The sequence below is a fragment of the Polypterus senegalus genome, chromosome 3 (assembly GCF_016835505.1).
Source record: "Polypterus senegalus isolate Bchr_013 chromosome 3, ASM1683550v1, whole genome shotgun sequence".
Classification (NCBI taxonomy): domain Eukaryota; kingdom Metazoa; phylum Chordata; class Cladistia; order Polypteriformes; family Polypteridae; genus Polypterus; species Polypterus senegalus.
Window position 1 is genome coordinate 240,294,250 of NC_053156.1, and position 25,051 is coordinate 240,319,300.

At 39.9% G+C, this 25,051-nt stretch overlaps 1 protein-coding gene across 3 annotated transcripts in view; it reads left to right on the top strand.

Annotated features, from left to right (window-relative positions):
- The window catches only part of allc (allantoicase), a 62,699-nt gene that overhangs the window by 17,116 nt on the left and 20,532 nt on the right, over positions 1–25,051 (top strand). Inside the window, exons 1-4 of one of the 3 annotated variants that reach the window (XM_039748849.1) lie at positions 4,166–4,985; positions 18,385–18,472; positions 23,795–23,920; positions 24,063–24,142. In XM_039748849.1, the coding sequence (XP_039604783.1) occupies positions 18,436–18,472; positions 23,795–23,920; positions 24,063–24,142 (243 nt within the window). In that variant the 5' untranslated portion in view covers positions 4,166–4,985; positions 18,385–18,435. Of the gene's footprint in view, positions 1–4,165; positions 4,986–16,002; positions 17,043–18,384; positions 18,473–23,794; positions 23,921–24,062; positions 24,143–25,051 lie in introns of those variants that run through there. The other 2 variants (XM_039748848.1, XM_039748847.1) reach the window with 2 other exon arrangements.

Genomic DNA, 25,051 nt, shown 5'->3' on the forward strand with positions numbered 1-25,051 from the left:
GACAGTCTGAAAATTATTTTTGAAGCATTTGTCATTACAAATTAGAGAATTTAACTTTTTTCATTCATGAGTGATATTTTTCTGAACCCTGCTGCTTATACATGAATTGTACTGAGCTTTTTGGCCAATAATGCCACTCCCAAAAATGTGCTGCCTGGGGTTAACTAAATGTAACTTAATATTTAAGAGCATAAGGTCTCTGCCTCGTCTTAGAGAAGCTACCAGTGTAATTTTCTAAGGTTAGAATGAGGTAAATGAGTAATGAACACCCCTCCAGAAAGCGAGGATAGACTGATGTGAAAGCCCATACACTGCTCCTATGAAGTAGTGCTAAGATCCATAGGGCAATCTGCAAAACACCCTTCTTAACAAAGCGGTGCTCCGAATAATGAGAGAGTCAACAAGAGTCAAAAATTTCCGTTGGGTTTAGTTGATTGGAGAAAGTGATACAGTTCTGCTTGTAAGAGTCAGATAACATGATGTATTAGATAAGCAAATTGGTAATCAGGAAAAAAGTATAAAGGCTAATGAATTGTTTAATTGATTGCTCACTTCATAGACTTGTTTCATTTGTGCATATAAAGAAATGTTCTGCATTCACATCTGGACTCCATAACCTGTTTGCTTTGAAAATAAAGAAAAGTTTTTTCCACGACAGGTACTAGAACACTGAAGAAAACACACATGTTTGCATCCACAGTAACTCAAATGAGGCCAAATTAGTCACCAATTCACTTCAAATGCATGTCTTTCAGATGAGAGATAAAAATCTGAGTACCCTGAGAAAACCCACAGACAGTAGGATAATGCAAAACTCCAGACAGATGGACGTGAACCAAGTCAAGAATGCAATCTGCTGGGCCCAATGTATTATCTGGCTATAATGCTGTAAAAAGAAATTTGATTAATGCCAAGATGTGCCAGCTGTGGACATCCAAATTGAAATCCCAAAATTCTTGTTATTAGACTTTCAGTGCACCACTTCCTAGGCCTTTAATTGAGACAAATCTTTCATTATGTTAATCTATGTTGATTAGTCGTTATGTGTCCACAATGCTTTCAATATTTTGTCTGAAAGTTTATATTTCCACAATCATGTGATTGAATTTGTACATTTTAACAAGCTCCTTTGAAAATTCTCTGTGTGATACATCTGGTTCAGACTGGCAGGCATAATAGAGTAATGATGAGTTCAGCCATTATGTAACATTATTCATACAGTCCAAGGTGCTACATACGGCTACTTGATTAAAATCATAATAAAATAGCTATACAAACTATTTTTTGTATTTTTATTTATTTTATTTTTTTATTTATATATTTCCCGAACTAAAATAAACCTATTTCATTTCATTAAGTCACAAACTCACATTATACATTAAGCATAATTATTGAATTTCAGAATCATAGAAATGTGAACTTTTGACCAAATATTTCAAAATCTTCCAGTTCCATCACCTCCTTCTAGCCATGCTGAAGAACAAACAGCAAAAAGTTTTGCGTTATTACCCCACATCTTCAGGAGGCAGAGTTCAGCCCTGTCACACTTTGTGTAAAGCTGGCATGTTCTACCTTTGTCTGTGTGGCTTTTCTTCCACATACTCTGCTTTTTTTTCTCCAATATGTAAAGGTTTGCAGTGTCAGTTAACTATTCAGTATAAAAGGGTTCATTTTAAATGCATATGGGTATGGTGTCTGTAGCGAGTGGCAGCAAGGGTGAAAGAGAGTCTGCCACTGCCTAAAATTACATGCTGTAGTTATAGTCTAGAAATTAGAAGCTTGCTTGCTCAGCTGAGTAAGGATGGAGGTTCCCATTAGCACAAATGGGAAAGGAACCTCTATTATGACTCAGAGGCCTCAAGGTATTGGCTACCCTATTCATGTGAACATGAAGCGAATTCTTTCTGGTGACAACATGCATGTGGGCTGGTGCCACATTTAGGGATGAATCCTGTCTTGTACCACTTCTGTCTGCATGTTCTTCTGCACCCTGTGACCATATAACTATACAAAGCAGGTATGAAAATGGATAACCAGCAAGTCTTTAATACAATCTTCTTTATCTTTCCAAGATGTATTTCTGTGTTACATTACCCAAACAGTTTGAGAATGACAATTATTCATGTTGTGACAGATAGGGGGTGCCACTGAGCCCCAATCCATAGACACAACCAACGCAAATACAGTGACGTGATCAAAAGTGAGGTTTGTATTATAAAAATGCCTCACAAATGTTTCTTCAAATGTTGTAGAAGCATAATTATAAACACCTCTTTATTTCTTCCTTCTCTCTCCATCCACATCCCTCCAGTAGGTGTTGCCTTCCTTCTTCAAGACTCTGACTCCACTATAGGAGGCTGGACAAATTCATTTTAAGTCAGCTGTACTTCCAGTGGCGGGGCATAACCCAATGGGAGCAATTCCGTGTCAAGCAAAAGTCCTGAAAATCGTGAATCCCTACTGTACCTCCTGATGACACCCAAAGGACCCAGCTGACTTATGGCACTACAACTCCCATCATGCCCTGCAGGTGTCAACATAATTACTGAGGTCCTGGGATGCTGCCACATAGTGTATGGGGGATAAATATATTCCAAAACAGCAGCCTTTCTTCACTGCTCCTTTGTTTTGTCTGCCCATCCGGATAAGGTCCCCAGATCCATCCTGGATGGGATACCAGATAGTCCTACCTAGCACTTATAATGTACTGCAAACTTCCACCACAGAAGATTTAGTTTTATACTAGAGACGCTGTAACATTTTTCTTTTCACAAGACACTAAAGAGAGAAGATGGTTTTGTTTTGTTTAGCTGAGCCCATGATTATGGAAATTCCTTTGACATAGCCATAGTGGCTTTTCTATCACTGCATGCTTTCACCTTGTGTTCTCATCCAAGTCACAAAACTGTAGTGGAATTTTTGTTGGAGCAAGCAACATTTTTAATCAGTCACATTGCTTTTTTTGAATCTTTTTTGTTTTATGCAAAACCCAATTCTGGTGCAATATGGAGTTATGGGGTATTAGACATGAGACTAGGTGCAATAACGTATTACTTAAGCTTAGGAATGTATTCAGAGTGTGTTGGAAATTTCTACGTATAAAAATTACATATCCATGAATGTATAAGTGAAAAAAAGCAACCAAAAAAAAAAAAAAACGCATTATACGTAGCATGAAACATTTCTGAGATAACAGTAACATCCAAAATTGAAATATAAAAAGTGTCAATAAAAACAATTAGCAGCGCAGTATTTGTTTCTGCATTATCCCTGTGCATCCATTTTCCAACCCATTGAATACAAACATAGGGTCATAGGGGTCTTCTGGAGCCAATCCCAGCGCGCAACGCAGGAAACAATTCCGGGCAGGGCGCCAACCCACTGCAGGACACACACACACTCACTAGGGACAATTTAGAATCGCCAATGCACCTAACCTGCATGTCTTTGGGAGGAAACCCACACAGACACAGGGAGAACATGCAAACTCCACACAGGGAGGACCCGGGAAGCAAACCCAGGTCTCCTAACTGCGAGGCAGCTGCGCCACCATGCCGCCCTCCCTGTGCATATGTGTGCAAATAGCAACGGCTTACCGTTGAAGGAATTAAGGTACAAATAGCAATGCAAGAATTATTGCTTGCAATTGAAAAGCTCTGGAATCAAGTCTCCATTTCCTTTTATTAGCTGAAAAGTGAGGATAGGGTCCTAAAACTAACATGAAATAATACACTTTTGTCAGACTGACTACAGAAGTTAGCACAGATACTGCAAATCAAACAAAAATATGTTTACTGTCCACTAGCCTTAGTGGGAATACCAGTCTTTTTCAAATAAAACCCTTCAAAATGTCAATTATTTCAAAATCCATCCATCCATCTTCTAACCCGCTGAATCCGAACACAGGGTCACGGGGGTCCACTGGAGCCAATCCCAGCCAACACAGGGCACAAGGCAGGAACCAATCCTGGGCAGGGTGCCAACCCACCACAGGACACACACAAACACACCAAGCACACACTAGGGCCAATTTAGAATCGCCAATCCACCTAACCTGCATGTCTTTGGACTGTGGGAGGAAACCGGAGCGCCCGGAGGAAACCCACGCAGACACGGGGAGAACATGCAAACTCCACACAGGGAGGACCCGGGAAGCGAACCCGGGTCTCCTAACTGCGAGGCAGCAGCGCTACCACTGCGCCACCGTGCTGCCCTTATTTCAAAATGATGTGTAAATAAAAAAATTAAACGTTACAATTATCTGCAGTAATTTAATGCCCTGTTGTTTAACCAGAGCAAGAGAGTGAAAATTAGCTGAGTGTGCACTGCAGTGGACTGTGACATGTTGCTGTAAATGAGTGAGCAAACAACAACAACAACACATGCCACAAAAAAAAAAAATACTGCCTTTGGGGAGTCTGGGAGAATATTATTTTTATTTAACAAGGAAAAAGTTGTACAGAATTTGTGTGTGTTTGATTTCCCTTCTCCTCTTGATTTAGCTCTTGTTCAATGCCTCCAGGGCATCTGTACCTAAGAATTGGATTCAACCTTAGTGCCCAAAAAATGTTCTATTCCCAGTTTCCAGTTGTACATTTTAAAATTTATTTTTAGGCTTACTGACCATTTTGAAGATACTATACATTATTTCTCAACCCTCTGCTTGTGTTTAAAACATGAAAAGATGTTCTGCTTTAATGACTCTGAATTATTTTACTTTGGTGTACTTTTCCCATTGGAAATGCAGTATTTATTTGTTAAGCAAAGAAAATGTTTGCATAAACTGTAACTGGAGTAGGGGAAGGCAGGGATGAGATTCTTCGCTGCAGAAGCAATAATATGCAGGGCTTAAATGAGTCTGTTTAAATAAAAATATGATGTACTCAGCTGAATGGCTCTTCATGTGTGCTGCACTGACTGTTCATTGAAGGGATCCTGAAAAGACTTGCTGTTCCTTCTCCAGCAGGAGGCCATCAGATAAGCAGGTAAGAAAGTTCTTCAGTTTTGTTCAGTAATATTTGTGTCATTTATATGCTCAGATGCTCTTTGGTTTTCAAAGTACAGTATGTAAGGATATGCTTACCTAGCCCATCTGAGATGTAGTTGGAGGCTTACTTATATTGAAGGAGAAGTCCTGGAAGGCCGTGCTCTCTCAGTGCCTCTGAAATGAAGTCATACACTTGCTGCTTTTACGGCAAAAGGAATGTTCCTTTAACTCTACTGGATAAACTACTTACATACATTATATTCACCAAGGCAGTATTTCTGAACATATAACATAACATAACAGAAAAGAACAGAACATTCTTGAGCCCACTAAAACCAATTCAGGGTCATGAGGTCTTGGGGCCATCTTAGAGCACCAGTTAATCACAGGGTCCATTCACGTGCATACCCACATTCAAACAGGGCTAATTTACAGTCACCATTTAACCTAACCTGCTAGTGTTTTGAATGTGAAAAGAAAAGAGGAGTACACACAGGAAAACTCTCACAGAATTAAACGTACATAACGAGTAAATGCAGGATTAAACCCCAGGATGCTGGACCTGTGAGGTGCCACCATGCAGCCCTTAGCTTCAGAAATGTAAGGTACAAATCTCACTGTAGTATTTAAGGACTTCCTTACATTTAAATAAACAATGCCCTAAATGTGTGATGGTGTAAGATGCTCATTTGCAATTTTCTGCATGAGTCTGCCTAATCTCACTAATGTCTGTCCTCAACATCAGCTTTTATTTCTATCTAATTAAATAATGTTAGAAATATATATACATATATATTGTCACAAAGATGAGACATACTCAAGATAAAGGTTTGGGGCAGCCACCTGTATAATCTCCTATCCCGGCTGCAAAGTCGTTCTTTTTATAAACTGAAGTGCATACAACGAGTCCAAGACAAGACTGAGGGAAAAGGGAAAAGGGGCAGGCTTTTAAAGGGGAAGACAGGAAGTGAGGTCATAAGGATCGGGCACGTGGTCTTCAGTCATTAGATCACATCAGAGGGGCCGGAGCTGGTAAGGTCTACCTCCATTGGCTCGGTCCCGGAAGTGACGTCAAGAGAGCCAGGTGGAATCCCCCGGGAATGGTCTACAGGCAAGAGAGAAAAAGAGTCAGTGCACTCTGCCACATCCCGGCATGCCTCCGAACCCGAGAAAGAGCATCAGCGTTGGCATGGAGAGCGCCCCGGCGATTAACGAGCAAAAACTTAAATGGCGGTAGGTCAAGAAACCACCGGGTGACCCACGGATTCAACTCCTTGTGCAGGGCCATCCACTGTAGAGGTGCATGGTCCGTGACAAGGATGAATTCCCGGCCCAACAGGTAGTACCTCAGCTGAGTAATCGCCCATTTAATCACCAAAGCCTCCCTTTCCACCGCTGCATACCTGGTCTCCCGGTCCAACAGTTTCCGGCTCAGGAACGTGATGGGGTGTTCCACACCATCGAAACTTTGGCTCAGCACAGCGCTCAGGCCTGTGTCCAAAGCGTTCGTCTGGAGGATGAAAGGCAAAGAAAAGTTAGGTGCCATCAAAACAGGTGTGGACGTAAGGACCTGCTTTAAGTCACCAAATGCAGCGCCTGTCTTCTCAGTCCATACCACAAAGTTCGGGGCCCTCTTCTTTGTTAAATCAGTCAAGGGTGCCGCTCTCTCCGTTGCCGTTGTCTGGGACTTATGTTCGTGCCAAAGTTAAGGCTGTGTGTGTGAGCGAAGAGTGAGCGGGGCTGGCCAGAAGAGGGATTTGGGTCCCTGTCCTTCCACGGTTTCAGCAAGTTCACATGATAAACCCACTCTTTCGGTCGATGATTGGGTTGACTCACCGTGGACACAGGTTATACCGGCCTTATATTTCAACCACTGTCGCGGTACCACAAATCGGCGGGCAACAATGGAAATGTTGCTGCCGGTGTCCAACAGAGCAGACGTTTTGAATCCGTTAACGACCACCGCTCCTGTGTGTGGGACCACCAGCGGGTTTATCAGAGCACACCAACCCCTCCTCCCCCTCCACCTGCATTCCACCTCATTCAAAAGCTGTTTTTGCGCCCGCGGCCCCGGGGACGCCGGCACAAACTCTGGGTTGTACGGGGGGGCAGAGCCTGTACCGGGCCACTCTGAAACACGGGACACCCTCCCCGCCTGAAAACTTGGCCTCGGTATGCTCCCACCTGGTTGGGTTGCAGGTCCTGTCCCCTTCTCTTCCAGGACTTCTCTATCCTGCCGACTACGCCAATGTCACAAAGATGAAACATACTCAAGATAAAGGTATGGGGCAGCCACCCGTATAACCTCCTATCCCGGCTGCAAAGTCGTTCTTTTTATAAAGATACAGCACTGAAGTGCATACAACGAGTCCAAGACAAGACTCAGGGAAAAGGGAAAAGGGGCAGGCTTTTAAAGGGGAAGACAGGAAGTGAGGTCATAAGGATCGGGCACGTGGTCTTCGATCATTGGATCACACCCGGACGTGACATCAGAGGGGCCGGAGCTGGTAAGGTCTACCTCCATTGGCTCGGTCCCAGAAGTGACGTCAAGAGAGCCAGGTGGAATCCCCCAGGAATGGTCTACAGGCAAGAGAGAAAAAGAGTCAGTGCACTCTGCCACATCCCGGCATGCCTCCGAACTGTGTTCACTCAAGCCTTTTAGCTGCCTCCCATGCGCACGTGTGTGATATATATATATATATAAAACAACAACAACATTTATTTATATAGCACATTTTCATACAAAAAAGTAGCTCAAAGTGCTTTACATAATGAAGAAAAATAATAGACAAAATAAGAAATTAAAATAAGACAACATTAATTAACATAGAATAAGAGTAAGGTCCGATGGCCAGGGAGGACAGAAAAAACAAAAAAAAAACTACAGACGGCTGGAGAAAAAAATTAAATCTGCAGGGTTTCCAGGCCACGAGATTGCCCAGTCCCCTCTGGGCATTCTACATAACATAAATGATGATGATGATGGGCATGCAGACTTCTGGCTTTTAATCCATCACTGTTGGAACATCACGGTGCTTTGAGTAGGACACTGGAAAAGAAACAGAAGAGAGAGTAGGCGTTAGTACAGATTTTAGAGCCACCATGAATAGTTATTATAATGAATTGGATATACAGAGTATCAGGATTAAATTACAGTGAAGTTATGAGAAGGCCATGTTAAAGTAATGTGTTTTCAGCAGTTTTTTAAAGTGCTCCACTGTATTAGCATGGCAAATTCATATTGGCAGGCTATTCCAAATTTTAGGTGCATAACAGCAGAAGGCCGCTTGACCACTTCTTTTAACTTTTGCTCTTGGAATTCTAAGGAGACACTCATTTGAGAATCTGAGGTTACAATTTGGAATATAGGGTGTCAGACATTCCATATAAGATGGGGCGAGATTATTTAAGGCTTTATAAACCATAAGCAGAATTTTAAAGTCAATCCTGAATGACACAGGTAACCAGTGTAGTGACATTAAAACTGGAGAAATGTGATTGGATTTTCTTTTCCTGGTTAGGATTCTAGCAGCTGCATTCTGCACTAGTTGCAAACGATTTATGTCTTTTTTTGGGTATTCCTGAGAGGTTTGTGTTACAGTAATCTAGTCGACTAAAAACAAACGCATGAACTAATTTCTCAGCATCTTTCAGTGATATAAGAGGTCTAACTTTTGCTGTGTTTCTTAAGTGAAAAAATGCTGTCCTAGTGATCTGATTAATATGTGATTTGAAATTCAGATTACAGTCAACAGTTACTCCTAAGCTTTTTACCTCCGTCTTTACTTTTAATCCTAATACATCAAGTTAATTTCTAATAATCTCATTGTCTCCATTATTGCCAATCACTAAGATTTCTGTTTTCTCTTTATTTAGCTTGAGAAAGTTACTATTCATCCATTCAGAAATACAAGTAAGACATTGTGTTAGTGAATCAAGAGAATCGGGGTCATCAGGTGCTACTGATAAATACAGCTGTGTGTCATCAGCATAGCTGTGGTAACTCATGTTATGCCCCAAAATAATCTGACCTAACGGAAGAATGTAGATTGAGAAGAGCAGCGGACCCAAGATAGAGCCTTGTGGAACACCATATAGGATATCATGTGTCTTTGAGTTGTAATTCCCACAACTAACAAAGAATTATATATATTGTGAACGCGGCCCCAAGGGGACAAGGCCGTTCCTCTGAAAAACCCTCTTAAACAGTAATACAATGGGAAACAAACACAGCTTTTCATCTCCTCTTTGCGGGATCAGCTGCTAGCCTGCTGCTTGTTGCCGTGCTGTGTGATTTGTATCTCTCACAGGGCCTAGAACATTTAAAACACTGCACCGTGGCTGTCCTAGTGTCTTACTGCTTTGTCTCTCTTCCCCCAGACATCCTCTGCTCCAGTTGGCGCTCCCAAGCCACCATGCCCCTTTGAGGAGGAATATTTTGTGTTCTTTTGATCGAGAGGCAGATATATATATCTATACTAATAAAGGGCAAAGCCCTGACTGACTGACTGACTGACTCACTGACTCATCACTAATTCTCCAACTTCCCATGTAGGTAGAAAGCTGAAATTTGGCAGGCTTATTCCTTATAGCTTACTTACAAAAGTTAAGCAGGTTTCATTTAAAGGGAAATTCTGACTGACGTAATGATCATAACTTCCCATGTAGGTAGAAAGCTGAAATTTGGCAGGCTTACAATGTCCGCCATGTTGAACTTTTTTTATTTATGGCCCCATCTTCACGAAATTTCCGATGTACTTACTTATTTCTATGGTATGACGCCACTGTCAGCCGCCATATTGAACTTTTCAACGTCACCAATTTTCCAACTTCCCATGTAGGTAGAAGGCTGACCCCATCTTCACGAAATTTGGTAGGTGGCTTCCCTGCGCTAACCAAAACCGATGTACATACTTATTTCGGTGGTATGACGCCACTGTCGGCCGCCATATTGAATTTTCCAAACGTCACTAATTCTACAACTTCCCGTGTAGGTAGAAGGCTGAAATTTGGCAGGCCCATTCCTTACAGCTTACTTACAAAAGTTAAACATGTTTCATTTCGAAATTCTACGTGTAATGGTCATAACGGTCAACAACATCCGCCATATTGAACTTTCTTATTCATGGCCCCATCTTCACGAAATTTGGTAGGCGGCTTCCCTGCGCTAACCGAAACCAATGTACATACTTATTTCGGTGGTATGACACCACTATCAGCCGCCATACTGAACTTTCCCACGTCATTAATTCTCCAACTTCCTGTGTAGGTAGAAGGCTGAAATTTGGTACTTATTTCGGTGGTATGATGCCACTGTCGGCCGCAATATTGAACTTTTAACGGAAACCGATGTACGTATTTATTTCTTTGGGATGACACCACTGTCGGCCACCATATTGAACTTTCCAACGTCACTAATTCTCCAACTTCCCGTGTAGGTAGAAGGCTGAAATTTGGCAGGCTCATTCCTTACAGCTTACTTACAAAAGTTAAGCAGGTTTAATTTCAAAATTCTACGCGTAATGGTCATAACGGTCAACAACGTCCGCCATGTTGAACTTTCTTATTTATGGCCCGATCTTCTTGAAATTTGGTAGGCGGCTTCCCTGCACTAACTGAAACCAATGTACATACTTATTTCGGTGGTATGATGCCACTGTCGGCCGCCATATCGAACTTTTCAACAGTCTTTGTTACCTATGGGCCCATCTTCAAGAAATTTGGTACGCGGGTTCCCAACGCTAATTGAACCCTACTTATGTACATATATACATCCATAGCCTGCAGCTCGGTCACTGTGTGAGGTGGCGTTGGGTCCCCCATCCCAACGCCTCCCATGTTGTTGGCTGCCTGCCTATATAAGACCGTCCGTCGCTCCGGTCTCTACATTCCCTTCCTTGCTTTGGCACGGGATTCACGTCTCCCTACTGATAACTACAGCCTTTTTGTTTAATCCACGGCTTCTCCGCTGTTTTATTGTTTGTTTATTACAATTATAGTTATTGTATAGGTATTTTAGACTTACTTTACATTGTTCATGTACCCATTTCCTTTATCGTTCCAACCGTACCGCCATTGATCACCATCGATCAAAGAACTGTCACTTACCGAGTGGTTTCCATGCCCAGAGATACCACCTACCTTTTCCATTCTCTTTGTTACATATTGCACGGCCATATCAGGCTCCCTCTTGATATCCGGAGGAACATTGTGTCTTATGTATTGAATGACTGGGACAGGTTCAAGGTGTGGACTGATGACGGTACAGGAGATAATTATACTACACAGGAACACTATAAGAGTGAAATGCTTAAGCCCTTCACCTATGGTTCTGCATGTGAGTTGATGGCTGCCGCTGAATTGTTCGGTTGTCGCTTTCAAGTGTACCGAAATGGCCAAATATTTTAAACCTTTCGACAACCGCCAATGCCTCTTAAACATCTTAGATTCACAGGTGACAATTTCAGTAGTGGACACTTTGATGTTTATGAATGTTTAAACTCTCAAAAGCTGGATGTGATTTTATCGATGAAACCGGTTGTGTGCTTACAACGCTTGACAGATGCCGAATGTCACTTCAACACAACAAATCCTGCAAATACTATCGTAATTGAAACAAACCATGAAACTCAAACCGATTATGACAGCAGCAATCGAAGCTGTGAGATTTGAGACAAGATTACTGTTCACATGGCCAACTGTAATTTGCATGCTCAAGAGTAAGCTCAGCGCACAGCTTGGTCATGTTACAGCCAGAGGGCCGAACTGATAACATGGTATACAAAGAGATCCTTAACAAATAATTATTGGCATATTTTCCCTCAGTTCAAAAAGGTTTAATTTTCTTCTTAATAAAAATTTTAATGCAGTACTTCGCCGCTGCGAAGCGCGGGTATTTTGCTAGTATATATATATATATATTATCAAAAAAAAAGTAGAGCATGAGATTCTTGCAAGACACGCCCTACTGACAAATAAATAAGAGCAAGGGCAGCCAGCAACACACTCAGTCATGTTTTGGCTTTGAGCACACACATATCCAGGGCTCTCAGCGTATATAAAGCGTATAAGGACGATATGTTATAAATGAAACGTAGATGACTAAGCGAAGGAGAAAGCAACGTGGCAAAATGAGACTCAAAAGCATTGGAGAGACAAAAAAGAAAAAGAATAATCTAGGTGCAAATTCAGAAAATAAGGAAAGTAATTATCAGCACGGAACAAATGGAATTGAAAAAAAGCACGTCCAATCCGGACGTTGGTGCTATACACATGCAGAGCAGGTTATAGATTATGAAAGCAGTGGAATTCGAAAGGCTCAAAAAAAAAATGCTGGCGTGATACACTTGTGGAGAAATTTAAAGAATATGAAAGTAAGAAAATTAGAAAGTATAAAAAAAGAAAGTAAAGATCGCAGTAGCGCAAACAAACAGAAATTATTACTCGAAAAAGGGAAAAAAATCACCCAGGACCAGGTGTCATTGAAACAAAAACAGGATAAAGCAAGGTTAGAAATAAAAGATAGAGTAGAAAACAAAGTAAAACATCATAAAGAGGTTAAAAAACAAGGGGGCCAAACACGTGCAGAACAGGTTACAGAAATGAAAACTGGAATTCCAACGACTCAAAAAAAATGTAGGTGCGAAACACATGCAGAGCAAGATACAGAATATGAATGCAGAAAAAAACGACAGTCAAAACAAAGAAAGTAAACATTGCATTAGCACAAAGAAAGAAATTATTACTCTGAGAAATAACGAAGAGGCGAATAGAGATCGAATATATGGACATAGGTGATATGCCAGAAGTATGTAAATATTTTAAGGCTTTGAAGTTTAAGTCAAGAGAATTTTGAAAAACGGAGTTTACCTCACATGCATTTATTGGTTACTTTGCAAAAAAAAGGATTAACTGCTTATGATCGCTTTGTCTGTGCTGAAATTCCAAACAGAGAAACCTATCTTGAATTATGGTACAAAGTCATTAAACACATGTCTCACTGACCTCATTTAAAAGATTCAACACATTGGGACTCGAAAGATTCCAAATATTGTTTTTACAGAAGTTCTGAAATAAAAGTGAAACTAATGAAATAGCAACAATTCAAAGAAAAAAAAATCTTTAAAGTGTGTATCTGGAAAAACTAAAATGGGGGTTGGCGAGAGTAGCGATCAGAGGGCAAAGCCCCCTAATATATATATATACTGTATATATAAACTGCTCAAAAAATTTAAAGGAACACTTTGAAAACACATCAGATCTCAATGGGAAAAAGAAATCCTCCTGGATATCTATACTGATATAGACTGGGTAATGTGTTAGGAACGAAAGGATGCCACATCGTTTGATGGAAATGAAAATGATCAACCTACAGAGCCCTGAATTCAAAGACTCCCCAAAAATCAGAGTGAAAAAATTATGTGGCAGGCTAGTCCATTTTGCCAAAATTTAATTGCAGCAACTCAAAATTGTATGCAGCACTTTGTATGGCCCCTGTGTTCTTGTATACATGCCTGACAACATCAGTGCATGCTTCTAATGAGATGACAGATGGTGTTGTGGGGGATCTCCTCCCAGATCTGGACCAGGGCATCACTGAGCTCCTGGACAGTTTGAGGTGCAACCTGGTGGCATTGAATGGACCAAAACATAATGTCCCAGAGGTGTTCTATTGGATTTAGGTCAGGAAAGTGTGGTGGCCAGTCAATGGTATCAATTCCTTCATCCTCCAGGAACTGCCTGCATACTCTCACCACATGAGGCCAGGAATTGTCGTGCACCAGGAGCCACTGTACCAGCATAGGGTCTGACAATGGGTCCAAGGATTTCATCCTGATACCTAATGGCAGCCAAGGTGCCTTTGTCAAGCCTGTAGCGGTCTGTGTGACCCTCCATGGATATGCCTCCCCAGACAATCATTAACCCACCACCAAACTGCTCATGCTGAATGATGTTACAGGCAGCATAATGTTCTCCATGGCTTCTCCAGACCCTTTCACTTCTGTCACGTGCTCAGGGTGAACCTGCTCTCATCTGTAAAAAGCACAGGGCACCAGTGGTGCATCTGCCAATTCTGGTATTCTATGGCGAATGCCAATCGAGCTGCATGCTGCTGGGCAGTGAGCTCAGGGCCCATTAGAGGACATGGGGCCCTTGGGTCACCCTCATGAAGTCTTTCTGGTTGTTTGGTCAGAGACATTCACACCAGTGGCCTGCTGGAGGTCATTTTGTAGGGCTCTGGCAGTGCTCATCCTGTTCCTCCTTGCCCAAAGGAGCAGATACTGGTCCTGCTGATGGGTTATGGACCTTCTATGGCCCTCTCCAGCTCTCCTAGAGTAACTGCTTGTCTCCTAGAATCTCCTCCATGCCCTTGAGACTGTGCAGGGAGACACAGCAAACCTTCTGGCAATGACACGTATTGATGTGCCATCCTGGAGAAGTTGGACTACCTGTGCAACCTCTGTAGGGTCCAGGTATCGCCTCATGCTACCAGTAGTGACACTGACTGTAGCCAAATGCAAAACTAGTGAAGAAACAGTCAGAAAAGATGAGGAGGGAAAAATGTCAGTGGCCTCCACCTGTTAAACCATTCCTGTTTTGGGGGTCATCTCATTGTTGCCCCTCTAGTGCATCTGTTGTTAATTTCATTAACACCACAGCAGCTGAAACTGATTAACAACCCCATCTGCTACTTAACTGACCAGATTAATATCCCATAAGTTTCATTGACTTTATGCTATACTCTGATTAAAAAGTGTTCCTTTAAATCTTTTGAGCAGTATATATATATATTTTTTTTTTCAATGTTTTTCCTGAAAGCATGTGCAAATTTCTACCTAAACAGAAATGGAAAAAACTTTATTCTGTTTTTTTTGCTGTAGAAGAGTTCTTTCTTTCATATTATTTTAATGAAGTGATAGAGTTCAGTGTTGGATCTTCTAATAATTGATAACATGGTGACTTCAGTATTTTCACAACACTTAGCTCAAATGATGTGGAATCTGTAAGTACATTATCATGAAGTTTGTGACACCAGGAATCCTTGAAGACTAACACTCACAAAAATACTCACACATACACATAGCGATCCTATCCAGAACGAAGACTTGAGTGATGCTAATTTCCAGTCACTCCACAATATTCTGCACAAGATTCTCTATGTAGGGATTCACTATCAATAGCTTAAACAAATATGTGGGTGTCATCACGACATACAGAAATGCTAGGTCCCACTTACTAACCATCGGTATGTCTTGCTTTCACTGTGGTTGTAATTATTGCAGAGCAACTTCAATAACCTTGAGAAATCCTGTGAATAAGAGTGTAGCAATTTAATTCACTTTTAGTACAATTTAATTATTTCAATCACTCTAGTCCAGTGTTTCCCAAACTCTGTCCTGAGGACCCCTGTGGCTGCAGGTTTTTGTTCCAACCAGCTTCTTTTTTTAATTGAGCTCCTGGGCTAATTAAGTGAACTGATATTTCCCAATACCAAGTTCTGTGTTTAGGGAACAATGTAGAAATTAGAAAACTAAGTTGGCTAAAAAAAAAAAATATATTAAAATGTACCAAGCAGTTATATAGGAATAATGTATTTTTTCATTTTAACAGTATTTTCATCTTGATTTTCATCCTAGTTTTCAAGGTGTTCTAATTGTTTAATTAATCCATTATTTACTAATTAGTGGGTCTGACTCTAAAGTAGTTGCTGCCTTTGATTATTCAGTGTTGTTTGCTTGGGTGTCTGATCTGCTTGTTTTAAATTGTCATTAATAAAATACAATGAAGGGGAAAACTGCACAGAGAAAGGGCAAAATATAATGAAATCAACAAAAGAGAGTTAAGCATTTAAATCAATAGCAAAAGCAGAAATATTTATAAATGTCTAATTAATGCAAAAATCATGCTGCTGTGCTTTTCTGAATGTCGAATAAAAGAAAAAAAACAGCTAATTAAACGAGCTCAGTGTTATCAGGTGTTGTCACTGATTAGGAATCTGGTTGGAACAAAAACCTGCAGCCATGGGGTGCCCCAGGACATAGTTTGGGAAACGCTGCTCTAGATAAAAGGCAAAGTATAGAAAATATAAAAGCAGTGTGGTATTCATTATTGTATAACAATACGAAATCGAAGAAAATAGAGAATAAAACAGATACCTGTACAAACAGTCTTAGGAAACTTACTGAAAATAAGAAGTGTCAAGGGGAAGATGTTGTGTTGGGCGGCTTTGTGATTTAGCAATCAGTATTACTCATTGGTTACATTTTCTAATGTCCAAATCAGAAGTCTCATGTCCCTTGATCTCTGGCATCACTTGTTATCTCGTCCTTCTGTCTGTGTTTTTTCTTCTCTTAGTTTGATCATTTGGCAAGCTATATTTATGTTAAAATGCACATGTAGGGTTTGGGGACATGTGACATTGCACACATTTGATTGACTATCTTGTCCTGATGACAAATAACTCTGATCAAAGTGTTTGAACTTTTAAATACCTGTTCACTCTTTCCCTTCTCAAGCTGTAAACTATTTCTGTAATGTCTAACCCTACAGCATCCATATGTTCTCAGGATATAAATTCATTAAAACAGGTTCTGTGACATCAGTACAGTACTTATTTCCCATTCCCATGTCATGAACTAATTGGAATAGAATCTGACTGGAACAAATGTCTAAATTACATAGTATAATATGAAAGAATTCTTTGAATGCCTGTAAATAAAGTACTGTAGATTCAGTTCATCCTATCTTTTGTAAAACAGGACACAAACAACGATAAAGAGTTGGGCCACCACCTTGGTGACCCTATAAAATTGGAAGGTTTAGAGCAGGAAAAATACACTCAGTAATTGCAGGTATGTCTATGCAGACACAAGTTCATCACAGAACTGAATTCAAGATGGCTGATTTCTGGGTTATGAGGTCAAAAGTCAGAAAGAGGAGGGTCAAGAGTGGACGGACACAAAAGTGATATCAGTTGTGGAGTGGCTTTCAATCTTCCTTTCTGCAGAGACAGAAGAAGAGGAGGTGTTAGCTTACAATGCTAAGCACTTGTCTGGTGGGTAATTAACATCACCAAAATCTTTAAGCTCTCTCACACGCGTGAGTGACACTGTCTATCTATTTGTGTTTGATGGGTCCAAATGGTATCTTTCCAGTTGGGTTGGCCTGCAGTGTTACTGGTTGTGTCAAAATGTCTCTTCACATCTGAACCAAAGGAACATCAGATAAACTATTGTTTACAGTTTTTGTAAACAGTTTATCAAAATGTCTTCATAGTTACTTTAATATTAAATTTAACAGACACCTTTGTAAGAAATACAGTCGTATTGAAATAAAAGAATAGCACAGTGGTTAGTGCATTTGCTCTCAAAGCTCTCAAGATTTGGTATAAAATTCTAGACCATTCATTATCAGTGATGAATTTGCATAATTTGTCTGTGTTCTCTGTTCACTCCAGCTTGCTTCCACGTCCCAAATGTTAGGTTTTAGTGTGTATAGGATATGAGTGGTGGCTGGGATTGGCTCCAGCAGAACCCCGTGACCCTGTGTTAGGATATAGTGGGTTAGATAATGGATGGATGGAAAACCATTCGAGGTAACCGATAACTTAGAAACAGCACACAAATTTCACATAGCTGGAACTCAAACCCTGTCTTCTAAAGCTGTGAGGTAAAACAACTAACTTCTGGGTCCCCAAACATCCAACTATGGACAATAAAATCAAGCAGAATGTCTGAAATATAATTAAATATGGTGTGGCAGACAACCAGGATGCTTCTATGACAGAAGGACTGGGGGAGATGGCATATTGGGGACAATACCTCCCCCGGAACATGAGAGGGCACCCCCTGGATTACGTTGTGACTACAGGCTTGGAGCATGGAAGCTCAGCCCTGATGCGGCCCGTGGTCATCGTCAGGGGGCGCCGGGATGTTTGTGGACCTCTGGATGACAGCACTTCTGCTGCACTCGGAAGTGCTTGCAGAAGAAGGTCCGGGGGCTCCTGAAGTTCTTCCGGGTGCCCATGCAGCTCTTTTGCCACAACCGGGAGTGCTGCTGGAACCCAATCTGAAAGCACCTGGAGCACTTCTGGGTGCAGTATAAAAGAGGCCGCCTCACTCCATTCTGAGAGTAGGAGTCGGGAGGTGGAGGACAAAGCTTGTGAGGAAAGGAGTAGAGGCGGCAGAGAAGAGAGAAGAAGAGAGGAAAGAGAGAGAAAGAAGGGACTGAGCAATTTTTAGGTGATCTGTGCACTGTGTGCTGGAAAAGAAAAGAAATAAAACCTGTGTGTGTTTGCACTTGTGTGGTCTGTCTGTCTGTGTTCAGGTTATGTTCCACAATGGTTAATCACAACACCACTGTGCTGTCTTCTTCAACTCACTTCTTTTTTTAAATAGAGGGAACCAGTGGAGTTTAAAACACATGCTTTCACAGAATTTGGTAAATGGATGGATGGATGGGAGACCCGAAGAAAAAGGATTCCAGGTTGGTGAAAAATTCTCTTTGTTTACTTATGTCTAGTACTGAGTGAATAATACTTACGTGTAACAGTCAAATATAGTCAACTAAAACAAGTGGATTTCAGCAGTCCAGTCTTGGACTTTTTTATGTAGAAAAATGATTAATAAAACTGTTTCTCGAACACGCAGCAAACAGAGGAGTGCCAGTTCGAGTGTGAGGCACAGATAGAGTGCCACCTAATGGAGTGCCCTAAATACAAATGTCCAAGTGCTGAATAACAAATCTGTCCAAGCATACTAGTCTATTAATTCCAAAAAAACATGAAAGACCAATGTGTTCCCCATTTCATTAAACTATAATGACAATTACAATGAGTTTAAAAGAGAGATCTCTTCATTCTGTTTTCAAAAATCAGGCATGGACGGTCTTCTGAGACTACAAAAAGTAAACATATTGTAAGCACTCCTCTTCATATATCATTGACTTTCCATCTAATTATGAAGCATGTGTTCCGACTCAACTCAATCCCAGTTAATCCCATATATTGTCACATGTGCCAGAGCCTAAACAGCCCTGGACAAGGCACCAGTCTATCACAGGACCTGCTCACACGCAGACACACACATTTACAAATTACTCTTGCCAAATAACTTTATATGCAGATCTGTAGGGTTAACCAGAATATCTGGAGAAAAAGTCATGCAGATTTGGTGAGAGAATGTGCAAACTCCATGTAGACAACGATTGGGTGCAAGAAACAAACCAAGGACGCTGACTTTGCCCAGAACTTCTTTCTCTTTTTTTGTAAAAACTTTCTCTGCTTGAGTGTGAAAAACAAGTTTTAGGAGAATATTGAGACATCAATTGCAGTAAATGACCTGTCGGAGATCCTGTAACTGGTGCTGAAGGCCGCATTGAATGGAAAAAGCTGGAGCTATAAAAAAAGAGGATTCCTCTCTGTTTATGCTTTATGTTCATTATTTTCTGTGAAAAGTCTTTAAAATTGCAAAGAAAGGGAAGTGAAGTTTGAAACAATGTTAATCTGGCATTTATCATGTCTGGTGCATTAACCAATGAATTACAACAATCTTAATTTTATTTGCTTTATCTTGTGCAGTGAGTAATGAATTAAAGTAATTTCCAAAAAATCCACTAAGCACTGTATAAATAAAAATTCTTTTAATATCTTAAAGAAAAGATCTAGCAGTAAAGATAAACTGGGAAGGAAGCCATTTTGGGAAATACAGCAGGCAAAAGGGTTCTGTGTATCAAATAATCTAATTAATATATTAAATAATATAATTTACAATTAATTTCGTTAAGAAAGGCCACAGAGAACAGCTGGAGCCTATTGTTAGAGCATTAGGTGCAAGCAGGAACGAACCTTGGACAGGGTATTAGTACATTTTAAAGCTCCCTACTTCACATTCCCTCATTCTCTACAATTGGGACAAATATGAAGTCACCAATTAAGAAAACTATAAAAAAGAAATTTAACAACAGAAGGGGTCCCAAGCTAACAATACCCGAGTTAATAGAACTGGTATGTTGAAACAAGACTGTCAAAAGCACAGTACAGTTGTAAATCAGCTGCAGTCCGTCGTTATCCCCCATTATACCCAGCTGATGCAGCTGTCTATTCCAACGTTTGGGAAATGGAAGTGGTCCACAGTGGGCAGGTACGCGGATTAAGCAGGGTTGTTGTGCAGATCTTCCACAGATCCTGCATCTACAGATGAAGCAGACAGATACTGTATGTGTGCTCTCTGGTGTCTTCTGCGAACTCTGCCGGTCATTTCTTTTGCTCAGTCCTGTCAGTCACATGTGAAACCATCACGCCTTCAACACTAACACAAAAATCTTTGAAATGTGAAAAGAAAGCTGGTGTAATAAACTCCACATAGACTTGGTTGGGAAGGAACAGTGAGTCAACAGCATTAAACTATACTGTAAATAAATGGGTGAATACAAGTTAAAGGTTGCATGGTGTAAGCCTATTTTAAAAGTTGAGAGTGAAACAGCCTTCCAACAGACTATCTGAAGGGAGACATGCTCAAACTAAACTTGAGAATGCTTTCTAGTTTTATAACCACTGTAACAGCTAGCCCGGCCACAGACAGACGCGACACCAGGGTCCAAAACACATGCTGTTTATTTACACTATTATTTGCAGTGGTTCCGCCAACTCACACAATTACTCAGTCCTTTTTCCTTTTCTCAGCCACTCCTCCCTTGCACGCTCTGTTTTCCTCCTCCCGACTCCGGCTCCTCGAAGGGAGTGAGGCGGCCCATTTTATCATGCCCTGGATATGCTCCAGGTGCTTGATGATGGTCTTCTGGCGTACACAGTTCCTGGAGTGGCAGCACATCCTGATGTGGTGGAACTGCTGTCCTCCTGGGCTCAGAAACCATCCACAGGGTTGAGCTTCCAAGCTCCGTATCCGTGGTCCTTGATGAAAATCATAGGGGCTGCCCTCTTGCGTCCAGGGAAGATACTGCATCCTCCCCTGGTCCTTCCCTGATCCAGGCGTCCCGGTGGGGCAAGGTCCCTGGCTGTCTGCCACATCACATATTAAAGATGTTTCATGAGGGGTTACATAATATGAACAGAAACCAATACAGATCAATGATTTTAGATTAATGCAAAGGCCCTGCTCTGCTAGTTCATTGTATTTCATTTTATCAATGTTATTTGACACAGTCTACTGTTAAATTGTTTGTCTGTTAAAGGTTTTAGTAACACTTTAGCTTACGGTGCATTTTTTAGTTACTTAATGCTATGTGATAACGTCTTAATAAAGGCTTTATCTGGTCTTAATAAGACTTGTAAAACACCAGTGGAGTTGCTATTTCTTTCTTTCTGCAATGTGTGTGGTTCATTTTTAATAAATAAATATTAGACTTAGTATTAGTATTTGTCTTTGTAACTCTAGTTACAGACAGCTTACACGTTACCCACTTGGCATCACATTTTTTATTAATATTTTACACAGTCTTAATTTCATTCTTAATAGCTATAGACAAGTCACTTCTTTTTTTGTATATAACAGTATATAATAACAAAACACAACACAATCAAGCTAAGGAAAATAAAATAACAAGTACAATAAGAACTATAAGAAACTCAGCTCTCAAACCCTACCTGAGAAAGAGAGCTTTATGAGTAGAGAGGCCCTTGCCTCAAATAGCTTTTTTGTATATGATAAAATAGTACATAAAATATAAAAAAGATTCAGCACTGGCCTGGCATGGTTTCATTAAAATTATATTAATATGCTCTTGCTAAGTTCTTAAAAAATTCTGAATAGAATGAGCTTTTTTTCCCAATTTGAGATAATATAGAATATTGTTTTCGGAAAGTGGATTGGGATTATTCAAGTTGAGTAATGTAATTCTGTGTACAAGTAGTGTTGTATTTGACATTACAACTTATTTCTTTAGCACATGCTTATCCCATCTGGTATTACTCAAAATATTGCTATTAAGGTGTTAAAAGTGGTTTTAAACCCATGGCTTCTAAAGAAGTATACAAAAAATCTTTACCCAAATTAGTTTAAGTGTAAGACATGTTTCTTAGTGATGTCTAGTCATGCCTTGATGGCTTCAGTAAAAAGTTGTGTCTCACCTTGGCTACATTTTATAGAATTGTAGACAACATATGTGATTGATTAATGATTGTTAGTTAAAATATGGAGTGTTGAATATATTGAACTACGGTCTGTTTTGGAAATGGCTGAGTTCAATTCCTTTTTGACACTTTAAATGAAAGATCCCTTTTCCATCATTCCTTAAGATGATTAAGGGGTACGTTACTTGTTTTTTTCTAGATACAGTCTAGAGATGCTGCCTAATTCTTCATCCATAGTAACTAGTATTACTGCAGCGATAGATATGGGTGAAAGATGAGATAAGTTTGGTAAACTGCTTTTAATGAAGTTGGAAAGGATTTTGACATTTCTCAAAAACTATGGAAAAACCTAGTGTGTCACATCTTTCAGGTTTTTGGCAAATTTAGAAAATGATGTTGCCTTTATAATTGATGATCTCTAGATTTCATTTTTCCTGAGCTTCATGTACACGACATTATTTTTTTTTCATGAATCAACAACACCTGCCATTTAAATCATGCAGTTACAGCATTTTAATCATGTGATCATGATATGACATTTTCATTGGTAGGTGGTCTTTCCTCATTGGTCAGTGGAGTTGCTAGGTTTTTGTCTTGCAGTATGTAAAATACTGTGTACATACTAGCTTCCTCCATCATGCTATGACCGGAATGAAGACATATTTGGCTATCACCACTATCTTATAACATCAGGAAAGACCTAGTAACTCCCAAAACTAAAAAACTCAATTTTGAAAAAAATATCAGTTACTAGGTTTTTATTTTGCATGTGAGATTGAAAGATAAATGTTTTGATAAGGCATTTGCATTATTCAAGCTCCGAACTTAGTCTTTCACCATCATAGTCTTATTTCTATATATAAATTAAAAACTCCATTAAAATCTTTACTTCCAAATGAATACTGCTGCGGTGGGTTTTCACCCTGCCCGGGATTAGTTCCTGCCTTGTGCCCTGTGTTGGCTGGGATTGGCTCCAGCAGACCCCCGTGACCCTGTGTTCGTATTCAGCGGGTTGGAAAATGGATGGATGGATGAATACTGTGGAAAAGTGCACAAGTGATCCATAACTGCCATATTATAAAGTAATTCAAATGAAAATCTGTAAAGTTTTAAGTATTTTTAATAAGGATAAATGGACCAATAAAAGATGCTAAACATTGTTCAGGTAATCCATGAATACCTGTATGCCATGCACTAAAATAACTTTTATTTTAGAATGGTCAGAAGTGGCAGAAGTGGGACGTAATATGTCTCTCATCAGTCTATACTGCAGTATGAAGCCTGTGAATCCTTAATATTTATTAAGTCCAAATACATTTCTTGTATTGATATGTTTTTAATAGTGCTAAATCAGCACTTCCTAACCTGCATTGCGTAAAGAGATAAATAACCACTTTATCGATGCTTTGCAAGTTGTACTAAGAACAAATGCCTTGGTTAAGGATGTGTTTCTAAGCTGTAAATGACAAATAGATGCACTACTGACATAAAGTGTCATTCAACTCTTGTTGATGTCTCAAAATTTTGCTTAATGTCATTTTACATTAACTATTTTTGTGATTAGTGCATGGCTTCCTGGACTTATTACAGGATGTGTGCTTTATTAGAATAATGATTATCCATCATGTCTTACATGCAAAGGGAAGTCACATTATTTACCTAATGCTATAATTCTGAACAATGGGGCTGATTTCAGTTTCTTGGTCTGTGTCACACAGGTCACGACTGGTGCATAATAAAGCTGGGAGTGCCAGGAGTCATACATGGCTTTGATGTTGACACTTCATTTTTTACAGGAAACTATGCTCCTCATATCTCTATTCAGGCTGTGTGCCTGCAGCAGGGTAAGTAAGACAGAGCAGCTTTATAAGCAACACCACTTGAACATATATTCAAGTCACAACAGGAATATCAAAACTAAATAAGACATGATTTGAAACACAGTGTTATGTTCACATTGTCTGTGACCCATTTCATGTCCCCTAGATGTAATCAAAGAACTGCATCTGAGAGGAGATAAAATGGGAACTGCAGCGTCAGAGGAAGAATACCAGTGCATCAAAAAGGTACCAGAGACCTTTCAATTTACCACCTTCACATAATTTACTTTCATGTGCACTTGCTTTTCAGTAAGAATCTAAGCAAGCTTCACACGCCACAATTCAATACCCTGACATTACTTAATTTTACATGTATTTTCTTATTTTTGTAATGAAATATTTGTCGGTATAAAGGAAATACTAAAAAAAACATGTCCTTTTCAAGGAGGCTGTTTAGTTACTGATCCAATCCCTTTTATTACATTGCAATATTTCTAATATGCACAGTTTCAAATAGCACTATTACAAAACATCTCAAGCATTATAATTCAAAATATGACATCATAGTGGCAATGAGCATAGGTAACAATTCATACTGATAGTGCCAGGATAGACACTCTTCTGCGTGGGGTTAGTATAAGTTTATGCCAATGAACCTCTGATTTTATCTCAAATGAGAAGTTCAAATGCATTTGTTCAAGCTACTGACATACCATAGTACACATTGAAAGGAATAAAAGTAGATAGTGGAATAAATGCATTAGAACACTCTATAGAATAAGGAAGCCATGATAAACTGTAGGCCTATACAGCCAGGCCATTAAATTGAATTCATTATTTCCCTTTATGAAATGCAGAGTGCTGTGATACATAGTAATATAGTCTTTCAATAAAATCATATGTGTGTGTGTATAGGGGACACTTAGATGGCCAGTCAAGGAACTCGTGCCACAGTCATTCTATGGTTTAGAATAAATAGAAAAGACTTGTTAAAACAAATATCACAGTTTTTCATTTTATAAGTATCTTTTCAAGGCCTCTGCAGTGCTCTCTAGCTCTATACTAGGTATACAAAAAATGGTCTATCAGTTCTTTAGTTGGGCTGGAGTCCATCAAATAGAATAAGTTCATTTGCATGTCTTTGTAGGGACTGAA